General features: G+C 41.0%; 1 protein-coding gene across 19 annotated transcripts in view; it reads right to left on the bottom strand.

The window, feature by feature from the left end:
- The window catches only part of LOC120538827 (calcium/calmodulin-dependent protein kinase type II subunit beta), a 397,041-nt gene extending 379,335 nt beyond the window's left edge, over window positions 1–17,706 (bottom strand). For 5 of the 19 annotated variants that reach the window (XM_039768330.1, XM_039768329.1, XM_039768334.1 and 2 more), the window contains exon 1: window positions 17,353–17,645. In XM_039768330.1, the coding sequence (XP_039624264.1) occupies window positions 17,353–17,411 (59 nt within the window). In that variant the 5' untranslated portion in view covers window positions 17,412–17,645. Of the gene's footprint in view, window positions 1–17,352 lie in introns of all 19 variants that reach the window. The other 14 variants (XM_039768340.1, XM_039768339.1, XM_039768345.1 and 11 more) reach the window with 6 other exon arrangements.
- Window positions 17,707–18,261: the final 555 nt, after the last annotated feature.

The raw sequence follows: 18,261 nt of genomic DNA, 5'->3' as shown, positions 1-18,261 counted from the left end.
GATTCTAATTTTGTTGTATTCCCAAGATTAAAATGTAACAGTAACCTTTATTGTTACTGTTTTGTTATTATTTTAATTATTGCATATATATATATATATATATATAGTTACTGTATATACACACACACACACACTAGGGGGCTCTGCCTCCTGCTGGCTTCGCTTGCCAACCCCGGGCAGGCGCTACGCGTTAACCACTTCACAAATCTGCCGCACTCGTATGGGGAAGCGGATGTACAATTTAAACAGATTGTTATTTTCATGGGAATTGTTACATATGCATAATAGAACTATTTTACATTATAGCGAGTAATTACCCATAGTAAAAAATAGTAAAACGTGACAAATTGAAAGAAAATTGCTTCATGTTGCATAAAAGGTATTCATTGAGTTACACATTTTTGTTCTGTTTGGCTTTGAAATTAACACGCAAATACGTTTTAAACTTACACTTTTACTGTAAAACTTCAGTAAAAATATTTTTTTTAATTAACTTTCCATCAATATCGCATTAATTTTGATTCCATGTTTGGACTTACATCTTGTCAATGCAACATATAACTGCCTGTGAGTGAATATCATTTCTTTCTCTCTCTCTTTTTCAAATGTTTGTCCCTGTGATTTGTTAATTGTCATAGCAAAAGCTATTCTAACGGGAAACTGTAAACGTTTTAATTTGAATGACATATCAAGATCTCTTTTGGTGTCTAATGTTATCCGTAGAATTGTACGACCAATTTTGAACACAACTAATCTTGTCCTATTGCATAGCCCATCACTCAGACATAAATTATGCAATAACAATAACATTACATCCATCTTTCAACCCTAATTCGGCTGGTGAAAAGACCGGACAGTGTTAACGGTTGTAGATATTCTATGGGATATTGTAAGTTGATGTTTTCATCTTCCGCACCATCACCACCAACTGCTTCAGCACAGTCTATTGTTACACATTTAACCTATTTTGCAGTGTAACCGATCGACAATTTTCACAATAATTCCTTTGATTTTCTCGGTGCTAGGATTGCCCGTGTACTCATTTCTTCTGTTGATATCCCTTCGGGATGAAATTCTTCAATAAGATTTGAACATAGTAAGTCTTCTTTTATTGGGAACTTAAAGTGAGGAAAATGTATAAGAGCTGAGAGCGCAGGAACTGTGCCTGACAAAAGCATTCACACGAATGAGAGGTGAGAGGACCATGGGTGTGGGCCGTTAACCGTAAATGGTTGAGAGGAGGGCAGGACTTCATAAAATCTCTTGGCAAAAGTCTCGTCTCGCAGAACTTGATATTAAAGGTATACACTATATATATATATATATTTTTTTTATATTTATATATGTGTGTGTGATTTTTTACTTAATGTGGGAGCCCTTTTTGTGGAACCTGGTTCAGCTGCACCATTTGCAGTTTTGCACCATATGGTTAACAGTAAATCTGGCAGTGTACACTTTCTGTGGTGTCCGCCCTTCTCTTGATGCCCTGGGTTTATTTTACCTTATTACATACAACATTGGCTTTTACAGGCTGAATATTTATGTGGGGTGTAAAATGAATTGAACATTTTGAGCATTGTACAGTAAAAAATGGGTGAAAAGAAATAATAAAGTGAACTTTGTACAATGTCCCAGTGCTTGAAATGGAACCAAATTACTGGTGGTACTCTGTTAGTTAGTCTTGCTCCTTCTTATTATTTAAAATATATTATTCTAATGGGATGGGCACTGGTGGTCAGAGTGCTGCACCACACTATTTTTTTGATTGGGATGGAAGGTGGGGAGATGGGACACGCCAGTTACGGCCCACTATAAAACACTGCAATGTCCACTTCCTGTATGTGCTGTCCATGGTGGACTCATTTACTAAGCTGAGCAAATATTTAAACTTACAAAGGCACGCTATCACTCTGGTTTCTGTCGTACCCAGGGCTTGAAGTGAGCTGAAACCCTGTATGCTGGGCTTGCCATTTACTGTTTCTGCTTTGCAAATTGGAGCGTAGCAGCACATCACGGCCTGATTTCCAAGGGGACACCCAAATTCCCTGCAAAACTTCATGTATCATCGTCTCCCACTCTGATTGAAGTATACGGTATGTACCGTAAATAGGCGCAATGGCGTCGCAAGTCGTAAGCAGAATTAACAGAACAAGGAGTACCCCGTATGCCCAAGGAGGCAACATGCCACTTGCTAAGCATGTCTGCTTAGAGTTTCACAGAACTTTCATCCTTCCCCTTCGCTTTATTTACATAAAGCGGCAGCCGCACATCTCTGCATAATTCGTTCCCAATCTTCATGGTGCTGAGCAGCAAAAAGGGTCCCTAAGAATAGCCCACTTGTAAAGCATTATTAATGATAAACAAAGACGAATGAAAAATATGGGCCTAGTAATTTCCTTTTTTCTGTAATGCTACCAAATTTTAATCAAACACGTCAAGGTGTTTCTGAGATTTTAGGGTATTTATCTTTTAATTGTGGGGAAGGGGGTTACCCCTAAATATTGATATATTACAATATCCTTTTATAGCAGATGCCTAATGACCTACTTGTGCCATCCTGCCAAATTTCAGCTTTCTAACTAAATGGGAAATAGTGTGTTTGTTGACGAGTGAGTGAGTGGGTCAGTTTTGCATTATACTCTCTCTCTTATATATATATATAATAATACAAGTTATTATTTTGTATAGCGCACTTAGTGAGTCAGTCAGTTTTGCATTATAATCTCTCTCTGTATATATATATATAATAATACAAGTTATTATTTTGTATAGCGCACTGAGTGAGTCAGTCAGTTTTGCATTATACTCTCTCTCTCTCTATATATATAATAATACAAGTTATTATTTTGTATAGCGCACTGAGTGAGTCAGTCAGTTTAGCATTATACTCTCTCTCTATATATATATTATAATACAAGTTATTATTTTGTATAGTGCACTGAGTGAGTCAGTCAGTTTTGCATTATACTCTCTCTCTATATATATATAGTATAATACAAGTTATTATTTTGTATAGTGCACTGAGTGAGTCAGTTTTGCATTATAATCTCTCTCTGTACAGTATATATATATATATATATATATATATATATATATATATAATAATACAAGTTATTATTTTGTATAGTGCACTGAGTGAGTCAGTCAGTTTTGCATTATACTCTCTCTCTATATATATATAGTATAATAATACAAGTTATTATTTTGTATAGCGCACTGAGTGAGTCAGTCAGTTTTGCACTATACTCTCTCTCTCTCTATAATAATAATACAAGTTATTATTTTGTATAGCGCACTGAGTGAGTCAGTCTGTACAGTATATATATATATATATAATAATACAAGTTATTATTTTGTATAGCGCACTGAGTGAGTCAGTCAGTTTTGCACTATACTCTCTCTCTCTCTCTCTATAATAATAATACAAGTTATTATTTTGTATAGCGCACTTCATGGAGTGCAGGCGCAGAGCACTGTAAACAATTCTCAGTTAAAATACAAGTACAGATTATACTAATTACTAAATACAGAAATGGAACACATAGAAATGCAAATTTGTACAAACACACAAAGAACAAGGAAGAAACTGATTAAACATAAAAGGAAACCAACAATAGCTGCCCATTAATCATTGATGAACTATAGCCAGATGAGAATGGTTGAGAATAAAATTGTAAAACAGAAAGTTAAAAATAAAGTCACAGTACTACAGTCCTCAGCCAACTGCATTTTCTAAAGTGGGGTCTGTGCTGGCCGTCCAATCTGATTAGGGCATCTTTCCATCCAATAATTTCAATGCTCCTTTATCTGAGATGATTCTGACATACTGTATAAAAAAACTGTACATGTCTGTATATGTTGTAAGTGCCAGGAAGGAAGGACAGACATCCTGGCCAGAATAAAGGAAGGCAGTATTCCTGGCCAGGAAGCCACAATGGAAGGAACAGGCTTGCCAGTAGCAGGCCATTCCCCCTCATGACAGGTGACAGTGTTACTTAGGGCTGAACCCAATTAGGACAACCGGAGTCCTGAAACACAGCCTTGGCAGGGTCTTTGGGGACCACCAGAGGGTGCTGCTGGGGGAGGAATGCCCCAGCTTCCACACAACCCGGAAGTGCTCCAGACAACTTGGGAAGGAGGCCAGAAGTAGTTCTTGGGTCAGCTTTAAAAAAAAGCCCATTGCCTCACTTTGATGAGTCAGAGTCGGGAGGCAGTTGGCAACGCGCGTTTGGTGGAGGAAGGTGGGACTTTGAATGGTGTATGTTGCTCATGTTCTTGTAAAGAAGGTGACTGGGGTGAATAAAAACCTTTTATTTGAAGTGGAATTGTGTTTGGGCATTACTGTGTCAGTATGTTGGGGCTCAGTGGTGCCTCCTAGAGGTTACAGAGCGTATATACTGTACGTATGAAGCCCTTTGTGTTTGTTCGGATACTCTGTTTCTGGTCACACCCTTAAAATTAAGAAGAGCCAAGATTAAAGCCAGTGTTTAACCCTGACTAAATGACACAACTCGTGCTCTCAGATAGAAATGCAGGCAGGCCGAGGTTAGTGGGAAAAGGACAAACTTCAGGTCTCTTCTGAAATTCTCAGGACTCGCTGCCTTGAGACGTAGGTTGCTGTTTGGCGCCATAAGCACACCACAAGCACTCTCTTAAATCCACCTGTCATCGGCTTCCCTGAGAGTATGCCTGAGACCTGTGAACTTCTCTGTTATTTTATAAATACAAATCCAAGCCATTTATTTGATCCAGCATTACACTTCCAGATGCTGATCACTGTGTGTCGATACCTGCCCCTGTAGGCCAGTGCACAGCCATTTTACTCTCTTTCAATCTGTCTCCTCTTCTCGGCTAGCCGATACAGTCCTGCATATGAAACCTTCCAATTACCTGCTAAATATTTCACCCTCATGTCTGTTTAATGATACTTTCAGAGTCATTAGTCCAATTGTTTTAGCTATTATTAACAACTGTCTAAAATTGGACACCATGCCAGACAACTTTAAACAGGCAGTTGCTCGACCTCTGCTGAAGAAGCCCACTCTTGATTGTACAGATCTTTCCAACTGCAGGCCTACTTGTAAGTTCCCGTTTTTGTTCAAAATTTTGGAAATTGCAAGTTCCCGTTTTTGTTCAAAATTTTGGAAAAAGTGTTTTCTCTACAGCTATTTTGATATCTGGATGATCACAATTTATGTGATGCGTTTCAATCAGGTTTTATGTAGTAGGGTGTTGCGCCGTGTTAGCCATTATGAATGCAATGAGAAGTCCAGCAAAGTGACACCTTTTATTGGCTAACTGAACCGATTACAATCAGGAAGCTTTCGAGGAAACCCAGGCCCCTTCTTCAGGCAGGTTGTTACAACATTTATTTTGGACCCCGTGTCAAACCTCGCGCGACCACATATCTATGTTGTGGTGGACGGCCATGCCCGGCCAGAACGCCCCTTTGATACTGGATCTGGGAAAGCAGCCACGGGATGCACAGTACGTCCCCCAGAACACTTGGTGGCAGCCCCCCTGGGTTGCATCATGCCCACAATTATGTTACACTGGAGCTCATACCTGTTGGGCCCCGTGGCCACCGACAGGGGGAGCTGCATGGCTTAAACCCGTGTGAAAGCAGCCACACCCGGAAGTGCAGCCTAATTAGGCCAATTACCACCGTGAGCGCTTCCGGGTGGGCTATAAAAGAAACCTGCAGCCAATAATCAAGGCGCCAGAGTCGGGAGGAAGACAACGACGAAGCTGCCTGGGAGGAGTGGAGGATATTTCTTTAATTTTTGGGTTGGTGTACTTGGGACTGTGTTGTGCCTGTGGGGTTAACAGGGAAGACGTGTCCCACAGGTGAAGAAAAATAAAAGTTTATTTCTTTTTATACGTGCCTCCGGTGTGAGTCTGTGTCGGGTCAGGCGCCTATATAGCAGCTTTGTTCACTTTGTAGAGTTCTGTTCTTACTTTGACATTCAAGGGTCTTTTTGTGCTGATCCAGTGTCAAAAGGCCCAAATGATGCCCAATGACTGAATGTCGTATAACACGAATATGTGAAACGTCCAAGGGGGTGAGTAATTTTTATAAGTACTGTATAGAAGTGGATTAATGTTTGTACTTTACTACAATTTAACTGGATGAGAGGCACATGCGTCACGTTTACTGATTTTAAATACATTTGTGAAAGATGGGCAAAAAGAGAGTTAACCAGCATCTGGCACGCGGCAGAGAAGCGTCACGCCGTCAGTGATCCCTGTAGTCAAGACCCACTTTTCACAATGTGAAAGCTTGTGGTGGCTCAGAAGCAAGTGGGATGCCCCCTGGTCAACTATGACCCACTTAAACCTGAAGGTCTACCAAGGTGAAGGTGATACATGACGGAGACGTGAATTCTGCTCATTTTCAATTCAGGTCGTTTATCGCATAGCACTCTTCACCACCCTATGACATTTACATACATGAACACAATAACTGCATTAAGCTCAAAGCCCACTGGATTAACATACACACATGGTGACCATGTCCCGTCCGGCCAGATCAATTCTAACACAAGGAGTCTGCTTCTCTAAAAAGATACTGAAGAAGGCCACCGCAGTAGACAGACCAATTCCCCACGTCACTTGCATACCAGAGGGCGTCTTCCTGACCCTCAAATTGCCATGTAAGGATTTAAAAGAGAACAACTTTGCTTTGTGCTTTTTTTAAATCTTGAACAGAAACAAGTGGCAAAGGTGTACGAGTCTGCAAAGGTCTGCTAAGGACGGCGTACACTGACTGACCAGCGTGCTGTAATGTGAGTGCCCGCCAAACGTAACTCTCTGGCACAGTACCTACACGTACCTGACGCCAGTGGAAATAGAGCTGTCAGTGAGAAGCGGGTCAGCTGCGCTCGGAGCCAAGTGAAAAATGATTTGCAGGCCCCACCTCTCAGCCTGCTCTAGTCATGTGACCCCGCAGAAATAAAGGCCATGCTATTCCAAGCCAGTCAAATATTTCACAGACATATCTAGAATAGCTGCTGCCATGCTTGCCGTCTTAGCCGGGTCTGCACCACAGCTTCCTCACACTTCTGAAGCTTTCCTCTCCCCTTTGTTTAATTGCTAAGTCAATAAAAGACGAGACCCCCATGAAGGGTTATTAAAGAAAAAGGCAGTGGAAGTGACCCCCAAAGCAGCCTCACGTGCAACTGCTGTCACTGCCGTCCAAGTGTTCCCTTCAGCTGCTCCGACAAATGCAAGGAAGCAGCAGACAAACCAGTGTAGCCATTTATAGAGTTAACAGCTCATGAAAACGCACACAAACACAAGCACACACACACCAAGACAGAAGAAAGGAAAGACCATCGTAATGAGCACAATAATCCAGCAAGGCTGCCAATCACTCAGCAGCACTACGACACTGAGCAGGACAAACAACCCTGAAGACACTTTAGAGTTTATGTGTGCAAGAGGCAACGGGAAATCAATACAGGCCTTCATATTGACGGCAATAAAGGCAGCTCAACTTGTCACTTGCAGTGACAGAGAAGAAGGAGAAGGAAACAAGAAAGAATACACAAGGTAAAGCAACCGCACAACCGCAACATCAAGAGACTTGTGAGAAATGCCTCAAGGTTTCACAAAGAGCCTGGGAAAGAGATCTTGTATAGTCTGTCCATTTTATTACCTATCATACCATAATGTGAAAAAGCTTAACTAGTCCAACGTCATGGGGCATCGAAGCCTGAATCAGAAGTGCTGAACGCAGGGCAGCCATCAGTTTGGATGGGGTACCGGGGCACAATCAATCCCTTACATCCTTGGCACGGTGGGAATAAAATAAGAGCATCAGGAGGAAAACCCACACAGGCACAAGGAGACAAGGAGAACCTGCAATTCGCATACAGACAGTGAAGTGGCCCCAAGATGCCAGGGTGCCACCCATTATGTTACATGAATTACTACTCAAGGGTCATCTGAATCTCACTAGAAAAAGGTCCCCATCCTGCTCACCTGGATTGTCCAAAATACCATCAAGTTGAGAGCTGAAGATCTCTAATGTCTGCCACACTACTTAATCATTTATTCCTACGTGTCCATAGTTCTTTGCACAAAGAAAACATTTCTAACACGTGTGCGAAATCTGTCCCGTTGGAGACGCTACTGTAAAGAATCTGCCTAACTCTCTTTCAGAATTTTAAACTTTACATGGGTAGGAAATGGGTTGGTTAGTGCCAGTATTTTTTTTGGGGGGGGCAGTGTTAAGTAAGTATGGAAAGTAATTAGAGATGTATGTGTGGAGTAGGAGGAGTGTATGGAGGAGTGAGAGGTGGCATAAAATAATGATTTATCAGACAATTGTTTGAATTTATATGTGGAGCAGAAGGAGCGTACTTGGGGACTAGTGGTGGTCTAAAGTAATCATTTATATATCAGACGTAGACCTCAGTGTATTCAGCATTAACATTTGCAGTGCACCATCTATTGGAATGTACAGGATTTTGTATTGCGTTACATTTGTCATTCCAATAGATGGTGCACATCACAAACATTTCTTGTAGTAATAAAATGCAATACTACAAATGTTTGTAATGCACCGTCTGTAGGAATGACAGAGCCATAGCACCCAGGCGGACACACAGATACACCTGTCCCATTATTAAGATGAATTATTGTCACGCGTACATTGAAACGATTCTGTCGACTCAGTGTAACTAGAAAGGGGATGGAGTGCCATTAGCTGCAAGTCCCTGAGCGGTGGGACAGGATGTGGTGGGACAGCCTCGAGAAGCTCAGTGCTAGTTGTGCTGCAGGAGAGTGAAGTGATAAATGAGCGCATGACGCTTTCTTTGGGTGTTACGGTTGCGTAATGTGGGAGGCTTTGGGGGATTTGGATGGCTATTTTTATACAGAGGGATGGGATTGATTGGTTTGTATAGAGATGCAGTGGTGGTTTTCAGGAAGGGGCTTTATGGGTCATGATGCAGTACAACGTGTTTTGGGAGGCTCAATAGCATGTTAAATGTATTGTATTTGGGGAATTTTGTCAGAAAAAAATTATTACTGCTGCCTTCCACATCCCTAAAGTGGATCAAGTGAGTCTAAAAATGAATGCATAACTATCAAATTATCCGTTAACTTAGTTAGACAAAGACTGTATTGTTTAAGCTTTATCTATCCATCCATTATCCAACCCACTACAGGGGGTCCTCGGGTTACGACACAGTTCCACTCCTACAACAGTGATGTAACCCGAATTTTGGTGTAAGTCGAAACACACTCTAGCCTAAGTAACTTACCTATCTTAACACATTTGCAAAATCATAATCTAGAACATAAAAACACCAAATCTAAGCCTCAGAAAAAGGAAAAGGACATAAATATACTGTACTGTAGTAACAGAAAAAATGAGTGCAAAAAAAAATCCTTACCTTTATTCCTTCTCATGTCTCAATTTTTTAAGTTTTTATGGGAGTGAGCGTTGTAAACTCGACACGTTGTAACCCGAGGACCCCCTGTATATCCTAATACAGGGTCACGGGGGTCTGCTGGAGCCAGTCCCAGCCAACACAGGGCACAAGGCAGGAAACAAACCCTGGGCAGGGTGCCAGCCCACCACAGGGCACAATTTAGGATCGCCAAAGCACCTAACCTGCATGTCTTTGGACCGTGGGAGGAAACCAGCACAGACACAGGGAGAACATGCAAACTCACGCAGGGAGGACCCTGGTCTCGTAACTGTGAGGCAGCAGTGCTACCCCCTGTGCCACCATGCCACCCTAAGCATTATACTTTGTTTTAAATATATGTGAGCTTTACTTACTATTTTCTTCTATTTTATCCCATCATACGTATGTTGTATACTCATATTGTGTTTTGCTCCCTTATTTAACTAATTCATTAGAGCCGTGCTGCTTGTCTCCACTGACAATTACTACACGTGCTACACTGAACATGCGCCCACCTCATTTAATGAGCAAGGACTTCATTTTTTGTAAAATATTTATGACAGATTATACGTATCTGAGTAACAGCTTGCTTTGAAAGGGCAGCATGGTGCTGTGTGATTAGCACAGTCTTAGGTTCAAGTCCTCCCCTTGCAGTACCAGGACTATCCTATGTGCGGACTACAGTTAAATTCATACTCGTGTGACCTCTGGTTTACCCTCCACATCCAAAAAGGTGGGCTTGCTGGCTTAAGTGGTGACTGGCATCCCATCTAGGGCTGCACCCTGCCTTGTGCCCAGTGCCGACTCCCACCATCACCCTCAGTTGAATTAAGTGGGTTTTAGAATTGTTATGGTATGTCATATTGCTTTAATATCTATGTTCTTAAAAGCATTCATTTTATTTACTACACTTTGATACCCTTAATTTAATAAAGTTTCCAATAATTAACCCACATCACAAAAGCACGTTTTAATTATCAAATCTATATTTTGTTATTTTTTTATATGATGGAACTGATGTCACAAATGGAACCTTGAATGCAAAAAGTGAATTCAAAAATTGATGGCTATAAATTCATTGTAAGTGGCAGTGTGGCGCAGTAATTGAGGCTCCAGACTGCAAATCCTGAAGCTGTGGGTTAAAATCCTGGTAGTGACACGGTGACCATGAGCAAGTCACTTCACCAGCCTGTGCTCCAATTGGAAAACAAAAAAATAATAATGAAATTTAATCAATTTTATCTCAAATGTTGTAAGTTGCCTTGAATAAAGGCATCAGCTAAATAATAATTAAAAAATGACAGGCTGGTGGTGCTTCTTACAGCACTGCTGCCTCACACCATCTGTAAGCCATGTTTCTAGACGGGAGTTATCGGAGTGCAGTTTGTATTTTCTCCCCGTGTTCAGGTCAGGTTTCTTCCCTAAAGTCCAGTGTGTATAGGCAGGCCCTGCAATGGACTGCCATTCCAACCACAGTGGGTTCATGTCTTGTGCCTACTGCTGCCAAGATAGGCTCCTGTTCTCTGAAAAATAAATGGACAGTGCACACGTAAAGTGTGTGTTACAATGTGTGCAAATCACTTCTAACACTTGTGTACAGTACAAAGAGAGTTAAGTTATCATTGATTTAGGAATTTAAAATCATCTTATTATAGGCTACGCTGGTGGCTCACAGATTTACAATGAGTTTGATTAACTTTGATTGCACCAAAGAGCTTCAACGTCCAGTCACTATCAGTTAGTGGCTGTGGAGGTGGTCCACTGCTACAAGAACCTGGGGGTCCACATCAATGACGGGTCGAACTGCTCTCATAACACAAGAGGAACTACATAGGAACTCTTAGGAGACTGCGTTCCTTTAATGTGGGAAGTGACACCCTTCACATCTTCTGTAACTCTGTGATGGCCTGTGGGATTTCTTACACTGTGGTGTGCTGGGCTGGTTAACATCACCTCAAGAGAGGCCCACCGAATCAACAAGCTAAATAAAAGGGCAGACTCAGTTATAGGATGCACAGTGGATCCCCCGGAGGTAGCAGAGAAAGAGAAAATGAAAATCAAACTGAGTGCCGTTATGAACAATGCTGCACATCCTCTCTCTGATGCAACAACACTTTCAGTTAACAAATTATTCAACAGGAGTGTGTCAAAAGACGCTACTGGGATCAACGGCAATATGCCTGTATAGTGCCTTTGAAATTTTCTTCTCTTTAGTCATTCCGGTGTTCAGACCATAGTGTGGGTCTATCTATCTATCATATAGTGCCGTTCATTTCTATCTATCTATCTATCTATCTATCTATCATATAGTGCCTTTCAATTCTTTCTATCTATCTATCTATCTATCTATCTATCTATCTATCTATCTATCTATCATATAGTGCCTTTCAATTCTTTCTATCTATCTATCTATCTATCTATCTATCTATCTATCTATCTATCTATCTATCTATCTATCTATCTATCTATCATATAGTGCCTTTCAATTCTATCTATCTATCTGTCTATCTATCTATCATATAGTGCCTTTCAATTCTATCTGTCTATTGAATAGGAATAGTCATTGTCTAACTTGCTTTGTCCTGAACAGGGTCACGGGGGGCACTGAAGCTAATCCCAGCCAGCTTGGTGCGCAAGGCAGAAACAAACACTGGACAGGGTGCCAGTCTACCGCAGCATAAACACACACACTATGGTCAAGTTAGTATTGCCAATCCAACTAACTTGCATGTCTTTGGACTGTGGGAAGAAACGGGAGCACCTGGAGGAAACCCAAGCAGACACGGCGAGAACAAAGAAAATCTGGTCTCCTTAGTGTAGGGCAGCAGCACTATCACTGCACCACCATACTGCCCTATCTACTGTATAGTGCTTTTCAATTCTATCTATATATCTATGATATAGTGCCTTTCACGTCCATCCATCCATCTATTCATCCATCTATCCATCTATCTATTGCATGGGCTTCTGTAAAAAATACTAATTTCTCCCTATAAAGATAAAGTTCCCTCCATCTTAAACACGGTATGTTTTCAGGTGATCAAGTGAAAGAAACACACACTTGTTCGCCTTCAGCCCTTGCACGGTTCGTCCTTCAAGCTCCTAGCACAGTTTTATGCAGTCAGTGAGCCACGTGTGGAGATTCTGGTTTTAGACCGCAGTGCACTGGAGGTGTCCTGACGGCCTTATCTATTTATAACTGTTGCTTACTGTAATAAATACGCATCTGCATAGTTATTTTATTGTGTGCTCTATTATGAAATCACATCCATTCTTGTGCTCTATGCCACTTATTCCAGTTTGAAGGGTGTAATGTGTCGAGGACAATTAAATTACTGAGTTCACTTGATGTATTATTGAAGATAATTTAGATGTGCAATGTATTATTAATTACCACTCACCCATCTATTTTCTAATGTGCTTATTCAGTTCACAACCATGGGGCTGACAGCCTACCCTGACAGTATCGGGTACCAGGCAGGAGTTGCCTCTGGACTTGGTGCCAGTCCATCACAGGGACACTCATGCAAGTAGCACACTCGGCCAATGCAATGTCAGCTTAGACACGCGTATTATAAAAGAACAGCTTTATGCATATCAGTGTGCTTTAATTAAGTAAATGAGGTTTAGTGGTGCTTTATGGCTTCTTCACAATCCACTGTACAATCATGCAGTGGTTAGCCATGCTGCTGCACAGACAACTGGGTTTGATTTTGACTCAAAGCTCTCTCTGTCTGCACTGTGCAGATTCTCTCCATGACCCCAGAGTGTTCTTCAGGTGCTCTGCTTTCTTCTCACACCTCAAAAACATGCAGGTTAAATTAGATGGCATCTTACAGTATGTGTCTCTAAGTGTGTGTATTTGTACACAAGCAGGCTTATTATGCTAGTGTAATGTCTGCAAGCAGGTCGCACTTCACACTCGGTGTCCTCTGGGACTCTGACACCTTGAACTGGACAAAGTGGGTATCGATAATGAATGGGTGTTAAAGCAACGAGTGGATGTGAGCACCATACTTCTGAAGAATATAATTATATGAGGCCTTACAAAATAGCCTTCAGGTTAGCTACTAGTTTATTAAGTGAACACAATTCTTTCATGCCTGTCGTTCCTGCTTTTCCTCTTGTTTTTAACACTTCCCCTTGAGCACATCTGCTTTAACACTTATTGATAGTTAATACATCCCTGGTTTGGTTTATGAAATACACCTGAATAAATCCCTCTGTGTGTTAACTGTGTGTCTCGTTCATGTTGCAATGTGAATGAGATTTATTCCTTTTGAAAAATGAATGTGTCATTTACTTTTTAATATATGCATTTACTTTTTGCATTATGTGTACTTTATACATGTCTCATTGTTTTATAACATTCACCTTTTATTCATTTGTTGTGCCATGTATACTTAATGTGCATCTTCTTTACTTTATATTATGTATGAGCCTTATTTACAATGTATTTTACTAGTTTTAGAAAATGAACGTGCTTCTTTCCATGTGTTAACTTACTTTATATCTTGTTGTTTTTTAATAATTGTGCTTTATCTGAATGTGTGTATATATTTTGTGTCTTTTATTTTACAAAACAAATGACCCTTATTCTCTTTGCTTAATTTAGGTGCCTTCTTTCTTTTGTAAATATGCTGTGCCTTATTCATTAAGTGCACTTACGGTGTATATTGTACTGTATATTACGCTGCTTAGTATATCAAATGTGCTGTCTGCTTTGTTTTATTCCACGATTGTGTGCTACTCCTTAAGGTGGATTTATCATGTACACACTGTAGAACACTTAATAGTAATTAGGATTCTATTTTGACATATTTAACATGTTTTATTTTACAACATTTATGTTCTTTATATGGCGGCATGGTGGCACAGTGGTAGAGCTGCTGCCTCGCAGTTAGGAGACCTGGGTTCGCTTCCCGGGTCCTCTCTGCGTGGAGTTTGCATGTTCTCCCCGTGTCTGCGTGGGTTTCCTCCCACAATCCAAAGACATGCAGGTTAGGTGGATTGGTGATTCTAAATTGTGTTTGTGTGTGTCCTGCGGTGGGTTGGCACCCTGCCCAGGATTGGTTTGTGCCCTGTGTTGGCTGGGATTGGCTCCAGCAGACCCCCGTGACCCTGTATTCGGATTCAGCGGGTTAGAAGATGGATGTTCTTTATGCAATGCATCCATTTTATTATACAGGTATTTTATTGATTCCTCGTGTATACTTAATTCTTCTATCATAATAAATTAATTATAATGAAAGTACTTGATTTCTTTAGGCATTTTTATTGTTTATCTAATTTATTTTCTTGGTGTATTTACTGTGTGTTTTGTTTATTTTTTAACAGCAGGATTATTATTCTTTTATATATATTTAATATTTTTTTATAATATACATGTGCATCATTTTATTGTTTATTGTGCACCATGTCCTTATGCAGACATAACATGTATTTAGTTAATTTTACAAATTTTACAATATTCTTGTGTTTTATTATTTATTTATAGCTAGTGTGTGATTTTTTCATGCATCTTATGTACAATGTTTCCAAATATTCATTCCTTATGTAAATTTGCATGAGTTTTGTTTATTAAAGTCCTCTATTCTTGACCTTAATGTGTTGTATCTTGTTTATGTCATACTATTCTTGTGGTTTATTTCTTATCTGTGATTACTGTGTTATATATTGAATATTAATGTGCTTGATTACTTAGGTAAATCGATTTTTCATTTTCAACTACTCATGTGCCTTATTCCCTATCTGTAAATACAGTGTTTTACATAATACATACAGTTAATGTGTTTCTTTTTGTAAGTCTATTGTGTATTACTTATTTTCTAATATTCAACTGCTTTATTTATTAACTGTAATTAGTGTTTTACATTAATGTGTTTTAATCCTTGTATTAATCTCTTGTGTAATGTTTATTTTCTAATATTCACGTGCTCTATTCCTTACCTGTAATTAGTGTTTTATATGAATGTATTTTATTCCTTAAATAAATCTCTCAGTTCTTTTAATCTTCTAATACTTATGTGCCTTATTCCTTTTCTGTAAATAGTTTTATATTACAATAATGTTTTATTCCTTATGTATATCTATTGTGTCATGTTAATTTTCTAATATTTTTCTCCTTTATTCCTTACTTGTGTGTTTTATGTTATATTAATGTGTTTTATTTTTGGTGTAAATCTTTTATGTCTTTTTTATGTCTTCTTTTATTGTTTTAATATTTATATACTTTATTCCTTGCCTGTAATTACTATATTCTATTATATATGAATGTGTTTTATTCATTATAGAAATCTATTGTGATTTTTTGTAATACTCATGCACTTTATTCCTTATCAATAAGTGTGTTTTATATCACATTAGTGTTTTATTCCTTTTGCAAACCTACTGTTTATTTTTTAATATTACAGTATTTATTCCTTGTCTGTATTTAGTGTGTTTCATATTACATTAGTGTGCTTCAATCCTGATACAAGTCTATTTTGTGTTGTTTATTTTAAAATATTAATATGCTTTTTTGTAATTGATGTGTTCTATATTACTTCAATGTGTTGTCTTCCTTATGTAAATCGATTGGGTCTGGTGTATTTTCTAATATTCATGTGCTTTAGTCCTTATCTGTGTTTTATATTGCATTAAAGTGTTTTACTCCTTACGTAAATCTCGCGGCTGCTTTAATTGCTAATATCTATGCCTCACTCCCTATGTGTGTCTTATTGTGTACATTAATTATGCACATTCCTTATGCGTATACTTTGGGTTTATTGAGTTCTAATGAATTTACACACACACACACACATATATATATATATATATATATATATATATATATATATATATATATATATATATATATATATATATATATATATATATATATATATATATATATATATATATATACTTATACTGTATAGCCACTGCGCACCGCCGAACTGGCTTCTCCTCCACACGGGTTCAGAGGACGTTGGACGGCCGGCCAGAGGAGTGGGCTTCCCCTTTTTTAAGTGTTCGGCTCCGGTGTTAAAAAAAAAGTGTGTCCGCAGTGGTTAGCACGGTGGCATTACTTCTGTTTGTCTCCATCGTCGGACCCTGACTGCCTATCTGTCTCTTTTTCTCCTTCTTCTTCACGCACATGCATTATTCATCGGCCCGTCCCATCGCCAGCTCAATGCAGGTACGAGTGCTTTTCACCTGCAGTGCACCTGAGCTCCATGTCGCCGCCGTCCCGTTAGGCGCGGGCTATCCCGATGACAGGTGTCGGGCACTTGCCTGCACTTTGGTAAACTTTGGCCCCGTCTGTGCCACTCGCGAGGCTGCGGACGTCTGTTGCGTTGGCACGGTGGTAGTGGTGGTGTTGTTGGTGGGGAATTGTGTAGGCGGCTAGCGCGTGAACCGTGTAATGCGCGTGCGTACGGTTTGTGCGGGCGCGCGCGTGTGCTACCCATGATTTAATATTACACATGGAAAAAGCATGCAGAAACACACAAAAAAGCACTGTTGGACCCCAGCGGCCCAGGCTCCACACTGATTGTGAGTGCCGATAGCGCGCCGTGCCTGCCGCCTCTGGAGAGCAGTCCCCACAGTGGTGCAGTAGCGCGGAGCTGCACCTCCGCCGCCCCTTCACGTCTTGCCCCGCAGCCTAGCAGTGCATGTATAGGCATTCGAGTGTCAGTAAAGTGTATGTGTGCGCGCGAATGAGAGACATACACTGAGAGAGACAGAGCAGGGATGAAAACTCTAACGGAATCGCTAGCGCCGGCCTCTAGATGAAGAGAGGAAGACACGAAGGAAGGGAGGAAAGAAGGAAGGAAGGAAGGAAGGAAGGAAGGGGGAAGGCGCGCCCGATTCGCCCCTGCACGGCTAACACTCGCACTGCATGCAACTGACGAACGCCGCGAGAGATCGCGCGCTGCAGCCTGTGCCTTACTTTCCGAGCTCTTCGTATAGCTGGTACTCGTCCGTGAATCGGGTACAGGTAGTGGCCATGGCTGCCCCGGACTGTGGCTTCTGTCAACCTTTAGCTTGTCCTGCGGCTCTCCGCGCTCCCCTGTCTTGAGCAGCAGCAGCGGCGGCGGCGGCGGCGTTGGGTGTGCAGCAGAGCTCAGAGGGATCCTTGTTCGCTCACAACGCGGTAACCCCTTCCGATTGTCACTCGCTTTCTCTCTCGCGCTCTCTCACTCTCACTCGCTCTCCTCCCTCTCTCTCTCTCTCTCCCTCGCTCTCTCTGTCTCTGACACACACACACACACACACACACAGCCTGACAGCCAGTATCTGATGAGCTCTTCTGTCAGCGCTGCGTTTCCTATACCCCCTCACCCCCCCTCCGCCTCCTCCCCCGGCCCAGTACACCGGATTAGTGCGTGTGTCGAAGTGTGAACACCTACGAGCGCGAGAGCAAGCGTTCCAAAGAGTGTTGGAGAGTCGATGCTTGTGTGTTGGCACGGAGGGTTCGGTGCAAGGACGACAGAGAAGGAATGTGTAACACTGTGGCTGTGTGTGTGTGCGCGCGAGTGTGTGAGAGAGAGAAAGCCACATGAAAGTGTGTGTTAGGATCGAAGACAACATGCTTGACAGGGCCTGTGTGTAGGCACCGGGAGTGAGATGTACCACACCATATCAGGGGAAGGCATCTCATAACAAAAAGAGAAAGTGTGTTTATGTGAGACAAAATACAGCAAACAGTGGGTGGTGCGTGTGTGTTTCACAAATGAAGAGGCTCCTAATGAACAGGAGTGAGGTGTGGGAATGGAGAGACATGCATGATGCATGCCATTGTGACTGAGTGTGTGTGTGATTTGGGGCCGAACAAAATGCATGTGTGAATGTGAAAGTG

Source organism: Polypterus senegalus, chromosome 11 (genome assembly GCF_016835505.1).
Source record: "Polypterus senegalus isolate Bchr_013 chromosome 11, ASM1683550v1, whole genome shotgun sequence".
Classification (NCBI taxonomy): domain Eukaryota; kingdom Metazoa; phylum Chordata; class Cladistia; order Polypteriformes; family Polypteridae; genus Polypterus; species Polypterus senegalus.
Note: the sequence above shows the minus strand (reverse complement) of the source record. Positions and strands in the feature narration are given on the sequence as shown.